Here is an 8,418-nt window from a genome sequence, read left to right as displayed (position 1 = left end):
AAGAGGTGTGTTAGTAAACCTGGTTGTGAGAGCTGTGAGGCTTTACTAAACCAGCCTGGATTCATGAATACAGATCTGGCACTGAGCAGAGGAACTGAGCAAGGAGTAGCAGGCTGGCAGCTCTGGGGCATGAAGCAGCTGAGCACTTGCAGCCAGGCACAAGAAATGCCCTTGTTTGGCTCCTCTGATATTCAGTGCTGTCACAAGCCTGCAACACTCAGCTCCTCACCTGCGTTGTTAAACCTCTCCACTCACCTTTGGGTTTACCCCAAATTTTAGATACCAAGTCACCTTTGAGGTCTCAGCCCCTGAGTAAATCTGCCTGAGCCAGGGCAATGAGTGCAAAGGCTGTGGGGCTGAGAAAAAGGACTATAAACATGTTGTTTTCACAGGCTAGGGCATACCTACTGGGAAGCACTTGTATCTCCTTGCCATGAGAAATAAGCCCATCCCTGGGAAGCTGCAGGAAAACGTTCAGAGTAGATATCATCCACTCTGAGAACCTCTGACACAGCCATTTCCCATTTCCCCTCTTCCTTCAGCTCTTTCATGGTGGAAGGGAAGAGATAACCAGAGTATTCAGCAAAAACAACTGCAGGTTTAAACATGAGCATCAAGAACAAGAGTGAAAATCCTCTTATTTTCTGAGAGTCACACATGCAGGTAACAACACCCTTGGAAACAGCCTATATAACAGAGCAGCCTTGGAATAAGCAGGAAACAGGAGAGGCAATACAAGCACCTGGAGCAGTAACAGACACAGATTAACTCAGATGCAGCTCTTTAGCCCCTGGATCACAAACCATCCATACTCCTACCTCCGCTGTGGCGCGCCAGGTCTGGAAGGACAACACCGAAATTGTTCGTGCCTTCCTGAACAACAGGGTGTTTCGGGATGCCAATGGGTGGAGACGGAGCCTGTGTGTTCTTCGAGGATGATGTTCTTTCTAAGAAAGATTTCACAGACAGTGTATCAGCTCAGGGACTGGATAAGAAAATGCTGCTTGTCAACACTTACAATACAAGATCACTCTACAAGATCACTTGCTACAGCACAGCCCTGGCTCCAAATCCTGAGCTGAACAGTCAGAATACCAATCAGGGAGTTTCTCTGGGACAGCAAGAGAGATTTCCCCACCAGCCCAGGGACTCGCTCTGTGGATGAGTGATCATCCATCTGCACAACTACCACCTGCAGCGCTTGACAGTGATGCTGTTGGCTCCTGCCTGCACTGCCAAGCACTGTCCCATCACATCACACTGAGAAGAAGATTTCACACTAAAATCCATGTCTAGAGAAGGAATGAAAATGCTATGGAAGCTGCTGGAGCCAGGACACTGGGCCAAGTGGGCTTCTGGCTGTGGCAGTAGGTATGGCAGGGCAGTATGGGGTAGGGGTAACAGTACTGAATTCCCCAAGTTGATGGAGGATCGAGCACAGGACAGTGCACGAGGATAGGAAGTATCATTTGGGTTTAATACAATGGGGTGTGACAAGTGTGTTTGCTGGGGTGAAGTTTCCTCAGTCCCCCAGTAAGCTGGGAGGGTTAGTAGCGGGAGGACCACGAGTATGAATCCCAAGATGTTTTTAATGGAAAAGTATGGGTGAGATGAGATTTTTCCAGTTTGACACAACAGCCTGGGGGTTGTTTGAACCTGACTCATGGAGGAAAGTGGGGTGGAGGAATGTGAGGCCTGTGATTATAAAGAGAGGAAGTAGAGGGCAAAAAATCAGGTAAGGGTAGGGTTTTCTACAGACAATCCTCCTCAGGCTCATTCTGCAAGTCTGTCCAAGGCAGGGGATGGCTGAGAACAGGCTGGCAATGACTGCAGCCTCTCAGAATGGTGTCTGGCCTCAATGTAGCCTAGAAAGGGTGTTGCTATGAGGGTGAGCAGAAGGAGGATGCCTGTGTTTCAGGTTTCTCTGGTGGAATTCTTATCCAATGCACTGCTAGATGCAGTTTCGGAAGAATGAGGCTCCATTTGTGAGCAGGTTAGGGACCACTCAGCCACACTGGACATTTCTGCATGTGTGGGCAAGGGCTGTGCAGGCTGGGGCAGTGCCTGCTGTGCTGTGTAGGGTGAGCAGTAGTCTGTCAGGATTTGTGCTATTAGGCCTAGGAGGAACTCAAAGTTTCATCAGGCAGAGATGTCTGGGGAGGTGAGTAGGTCCCAGTCAGGGAGTTGTTACCTAATTTTTGCAGGGGGTGAGATTTTCAGAGGTTAGGGATCGTCAGGTTTGGATCTTTATGTTGATAGAATGAACGATGATAAGGATGGATATAGTGAAGGATCCTGAGTAGGTTTTACAGATTTTGCAAACACATTATATTCTTAATAAAATTTTAAGCTATCCTGACAGACTCAAGCTCTGCCAGAGGAGGTTTAGGTTAGATATTAGAAAGAGATTTTTTATGGAGAGAGTGATCAGGCAGTGGAATGGGCTATCCAGGGATGTGGTGGAGTCACCATCCCTGGAGGTTTTTAAGATGAGACTGAATGTGGCACTTGGTGCCATGGTCTAGTAACCACAGTAGAGTTGGACTTGATGATCTTGGAGGTCTTTTCCAGCCCAGTTGATTCCATGATTCTGTGACCTTCGTAGAATCCCAGAAGGGTTTGAGTTGGAAGGGAACTTAAAGCTCATCTAGTTCCATCTCCTCCCACTAGCCCTGGTTTGCTCCAAGCCCCGTCCAACCTGGTCTGGAACACTTCCAGGATTGGGGCAGCCACAGCTTCTCTGGGCAACCTGTGCCAGCGCATCACCACCCTCACAGGGAAGGATTTCTTCCCAATGCCCAACCTAAACCAACTCTCTTTCAGTTTAAAGCCATTCTTGGACAGTAGCATGACAAATATCTAATTGTTTGCATGCCAAAGAGCACAGCCACCAGCATCCAAGCTTGAAAGAAAAACAATGCTCTGCTTAGAAATGCTCTTGTGCTTGTTGCTGTCTGCACGCAAATATAAGAACAGCTGCTTGTGGTCAGCAAAGATTGTCACTGAGGTGTCTGCAAAGCAAACCAGGAGCAGCTTTGTTGACACACGAAGACTTGATGGTGCAGAGAGTTTCTTTTGTGATTCTTTGAAAAAACCTCAACAGGGACGAGCTGCTCCCTGACTTCGCTCCTTTAAGCAAGAGGAGCCTCATGGTATAAATCTTAATAATCACCCCAAAAATAACATTATCAAGCTTTTAATAGCTTCTACTTACCAACAGCTCTAGTAAAGCTCAGGGAAGTTCACCCTCCAGCTATTTTAGCTGTTAGAGGCTGTTCTTTAGCAAATAAATTGCAGAATATTTCACATGGGGCTCAGCAGACAACACACAGCTGCTGCCATTAAATACGTGCCCTGTGGAAGGGCAGCACACAGGACACACTGTGCTGCACCTACCCTTGCTGGTGCGGAAGGTCAGCATGGCTGGCTGGCCCTCCCCTGCAGCACTCCTGGCCACCATCAGCACCTCATAGAGGCTGGAGGGCTCCAGCTCGGTGAGGCGCAGCTCGTTCTCACTGCCGGGGACGCGCACAGTGTGCCAGCTGCCCGCCGCGCTCACGCCATCCTCCAGCTGTACCACAGGGAGAGAGAGACTCAGCGTCAGCAGGGAACTGCCTGGAACCCCACAGAACACCAAATCCCGCGGCGCGTCCACACACAACCATCCAAACTCCTTCTGCTTTCCTGCCTCCACCTATGGTTTGTCTCCAGGTGCTTCTGCCACGAATTGGCACTTTTGCAACCCCTTTCACAGCACTCCTTGGCTAAACTCGACTTGTTCTCCCTCTTCATGCACACACACACACACACACTTGGTTTGGCCATTTTTTTGCCATTTTCACTTGTGGCTAAAGCTACAAGAGCCCAAATGATTTTGAAGGCTTCAGTGAGCCTTCAGCTGGCAGCATGTGCCACTGAAGGGCTGGACCCAACGCCCAAATGAGGAGGAGATGAGCCCAGAACCAGCTCAGCTTTCCCTGCACTTCAGCATTTTAAATATTTACTGGCTAAAATGGGCAACAAAAGTACGTTTGAGTTACTCCTCGAGGCTGGAAAAAAAGTCAGCAGGGAGACCAAAGATTTGGGTTTATTAACACGTTTCCCTCTTTTTAAAAAACAAAACACTTTTTAACTGCACAGTGAAACCATCAGCTCCAGTTAAGAAAAGAAAGCGATTCAGGGTAGTCTCTTAATGCTTGACCTTTGCAGGAAAACATTACCCCAAATCCCAAAGGAAAAGACAGAGATTCCACAAAAAATAAACTACTAAACAATATAAGACTTTAATAAAACATTGGAGGCAGATCTAAACGCTGTGGATTATCAAAGGTTATGCCAGAGGTCTTTGCTCAAGTATTTTCTGCTGCAGAGACCACTCCAAGGCTTTTATTCCCCTAAGGATTTTTTTTCCTCTATTAAAAGAGGGAATTCAATAAAATAATTTAATGACACAAAGAGAGCACCACCCTAAAAAACAGGGCAAACTCCCTCCTGAGACACGCATGAGCAAGCACATTTAGTGTGGAAAGGATTGCTATGAGTGAAGGGTAAGCGTCAAAAAGGTCAAAGCAGCATTCAAAGCTTCCAGAGCTTACATGAACCAACTGCCTTTGGATGAGAAATTATCATCAACAGACTCTGGAACTAGGTTTTCAGGAACTAACAGGTCAAAAATCTAAGCATTCCCTCCAGGCTGAGACAAGATCAGGATGTAGAGGATTAAAAAGTTTATGAAAAATAAACCAAACAGCTTTGCCACGCAGAAAACTGTTTGCTGGGAAGAGCAGGCACAGGCACTGCTTGGTTCTGGTTTCAGAGTCACAGAATCTCCTGAGCTGGATGAAGACCACAAGGCTCACTCAGCCCAGCTCCTGGCTCTGCACAAGCCCAGGATTCCACCATGTGATTTTAACCAAAAGGGTTTGGTGTTGATGCACAGTTTTTAAGGACACGGTAGGTATCTGCCCAGCAAATTTAAATTCACTTTCATGTTTGATAACTTCAGTTTAACTGAGTCTCTTTGGGACACAGAGCAGCAAACTTGGTGACATACTGGGGTAACACTCAGCCTCCCTTCTGCTCTCACACACACATTCAACCCTGCTCATGCGAAAGCATTTTTAACACACTCAAGTTGCACACAACATGCCCTGGAGCCCCATTCCCCGTGACACACCCTGTAAAGGACATAAAAGCCTGGATAAATCTAACTTCAAACTAAGCAGAACAGCATATTTGTGACCACTGCCAGCCATTTCTGAAACGAGCTAAAACTCAGAGTCACAATGGATGGCTGGTTGGTGTCAAACTCATTGGTGTCACATCGGATGCATAAAACCACAATTGTGATGTCACAGGGCAATGGATGTGACAGACCAACCATTGAGATGTCACAGAGTAATGTATAGGACACACCATAATTGTGATGTCACACAGCAATGGATGTGACACACCACAGTTGTGATGTCACACAGCAATGGATGTGATACACCACAGTTGTGATGTCAGAGGGCAATGGATGTGACACACCAACCATTGTGATGTCACATAAGAATCCATGCAACACAATCCATTTTGATGTCACAGAGCAATGGATGCCACAAACCCCACTGTGATATCACATAATGATGGATGTGACACACCAGCAGTGTGATGTCACAGAGCAATGGATGTCACACCAACCATTGTGATGTCACAGAGTAATGGGTTCCACAAACCCTATTGTGATGTCACAAAGCAATGGATGTGACACACCACAATTGTGATGTCACAGGGCAATGTGTAGGACACACCACCATTGTGATGTCACAGGGCAATGGATGTGACACACCAACCATTGAGATGTCACCTAGTGATAGATGTGACACATCAATCATTAAGATGTCACTCGGTGATGGATGTGACACACCCCAACTGTGATGTCACCAAGCGATGTATGTGACAACATGGCAATGGTAATACCACAGACTGATGGATGTGATATACCACCATGATGGTGTCACAGAGCAATGGATGAGATGTCACAGAGGAATGCAGGCACGGGGATGTTGTGCTTTGGCTATACCTCTGGCCTGACCCCAGGCCCTGGTTAACACCAGCACTGCAGTTCCTTGGCAAACCCAAGGATGACTTGCAGGGTGGATCCGTGCCGCGGGGACGCGGTACCTTGCGGTATTTGACGAAGTAGGCGTTAATGGGCAGCCCCCCATCACGCCCCGGCCGCCACACCAGGCTATACATGTCCGGCTTCGGCGTCTGCGGGGGGCTCAGGATGATGGGGGCCTCAGGGGGGGCGGCTGCACTCGAGGCCTTGTCCATCACAGCTGCATCCAGTGGCACTTTTGTTGGAGGTGAGCTCGAAAGCGCCGTGTCTGCACCAACGTCAGCAGCGCTCTGGACTGTTTCTCCTGCTCTCGTGCCAGTTGCTGCAGGAACTGCAAAGGGAGGCTCTGGTTACATCCCCCGCACCAAGGGGACACTGAATCATTGCAGAGTGACATTTCCAAACAAGCTCTGCTGCAAAGCCCAGAGGTGCCCACACAGCCCTGAGCCTGGTGCCAAACTTGGTGCGCTGGGTGTTTTGTCGGGGCACAGCAGTGGGTTTTGGTTTGTTTAGTTTGGTTTGGTGTTTTTTTCACAGTTGCAAAGAGAGAAAACCCAAAACTCACAGTCTGCAGGCACAGTCTGGCTGTATCTCCACCGAATTAAGCTGTGGCAACGCATGTTAAAAGCAAAAAATAAATATATAGCTACACTTGTGACACAAACAGAGTAATTTTAAACGAATCGTTGTTGTACAAGGAACTTTTCATGGCCTGCACTGGCAGGCACACAAGAAGACATTCTCCTCCCTCAGCTTCTGAGGTTTTAGCTGTAATTTCTATCAGCTTTGAAAGCTACACGACTCAACTACTTCATTTGAAAATTTATGCTGAGAATAAACTCAGTTTACAGGCAGATCTAACATGCAATTTAGTACCAACACACTTCTAGAAATCCTGCTCTGGCCTCCTCCATCCTATTTAATTTTCCTGGTATGAAAAAACCATAAAAACATCTAATATCAGTAGCTCGAAAGAGGCCATGAGACAAAAAAAAAGCCCTGTTTGGACGATGCAGGGCTCGTCAGCATTCCAGGCAGGAAAGGGATGGCAGGTTGGACATCTGAGATTATCCAGGACAAGAAAACGTCAGTGCTTAAAGTGAGAAGGTTTGGGAACCAGTGCAGCCCCTCAAGGTTGCACACTGCAGCCCCAGGACTGCCAGATGTTCAGAGCTCTGTCCGTCCCTTCAGATCTGTGTAGGTTTATGTTACGTGCAGGGTCTGGACGGGGAAGGGAATGAAGGGAACTTGGTTTACAAAACAAACAAATTCCTTGGTAATGTAAAGCCTAGGCAGTGTTAGCCTGGCTGACTCAGATTCCTCCAAACGTCCATTAAAATACCAGCAGCAAGTGTGGCTGCTATTTTTGGCCACTTTTTAAAAAGCTGGGAAGGAAAGTTCTCTCTTCAAATTGAAGCCACGCTCTCGGCAAGCATTCCTTGTTTGCTTCTTCCTAGTCATTTAGCCATGCCACAAAATTTGGAGGCAGGAAGAAGGGAACAAGGCAGGGAGGATGTCCCCAGAGCCAGATGGAGGTTGCTTAAAATGTCAGACACCCCCAGAGCAATCCTCAAGTGACAGGGTGTCCGCATTGTCTGCGGAGCAGCGGGAAGGGCCACACGGAGAAACTGGGAACAAATGGGAGGAGGCGAAGGCCACGGCAGCGTGTGGACCCCGAGGGTGTGTGGGAGGGCACAGCTGGGTTTGACGCCTGCTGGCACCAGGGACATGGACTGGAGTGGAGGATGAGCTGTGGTTTCGGCTGGTGACAGCAGACCCACAGCCAGCACTGTGTTTATTGCTGCGGGAGGGGAGTCGTCAACAACTGGTAAGCTGTTGTATTTTTGCTTTGGAAAACAAGCCCTGGGTAACAATTCCCATTAGGCAATTCAGATCTAAGCTCTTTTTGCGAAGTTTCTGGCATAATTGCTACCCATATAAACCAGCACATCAGGCTTCTCTCTGCTGCTGTGTCATTATGCAACTTTTTTTGGCTGTTGCTCTCAGTGTCATCCCTTTCCCCTTAGCCACAGAGACTTCATCTTCCTCAGCTTCCCAGAACATCAGCAGCACTGAGCTGAGTCAGACCAAAGCTGCATGTCCCCAAAATCCTACCTCCAGCAGCAACTGGAATGTCCCGAATTTGGATGTTAAAAGAATGTATGAATGGAATCCTGGAATCCTGGAATGGTTTGGGTTGGAAGGGACCTTAAAGCTCACCTTGTTCTACCCCCTGCCATGGGCAGGGACACCTTTCACTAGCCCAGGTTGCTCCAAGCCCCATCCAACCTGGCCTGGAACACTCCCAGAGATGA

At 48.0% G+C, this 8,418-nt stretch overlaps 1 protein-coding gene across 1 annotated transcript in view; it reads right to left on the bottom strand.

Moving 5' to 3' along the window:
• The window catches only part of CDON (cell adhesion associated, oncogene regulated), a 37,268-nt gene that overhangs the window by 18,214 nt on the left and 10,636 nt on the right, over positions 1 to 8,418 (bottom strand). The window contains 3 exon segments of the mRNA XM_009080653.1: positions 819 to 947; positions 3,397 to 3,571; positions 6,166 to 6,434. Coding sequence (XP_009078901.1) covers positions 819 to 947; positions 3,397 to 3,571; positions 6,166 to 6,434 — 573 coding nt within the window.

Source organism: Acanthisitta chloris, unplaced genomic scaffold (genome assembly GCF_000695815.1).
Source record: "Acanthisitta chloris isolate BGI_N310 unplaced genomic scaffold, ASM69581v1 scaffold8748, whole genome shotgun sequence".
Lineage (NCBI taxonomy): Eukaryota > Metazoa > Chordata > Aves > Passeriformes > Acanthisittidae > Acanthisitta > Acanthisitta chloris.
Note: the sequence above shows the minus strand (reverse complement) of the source record. Positions and strands in the feature narration are given on the sequence as shown.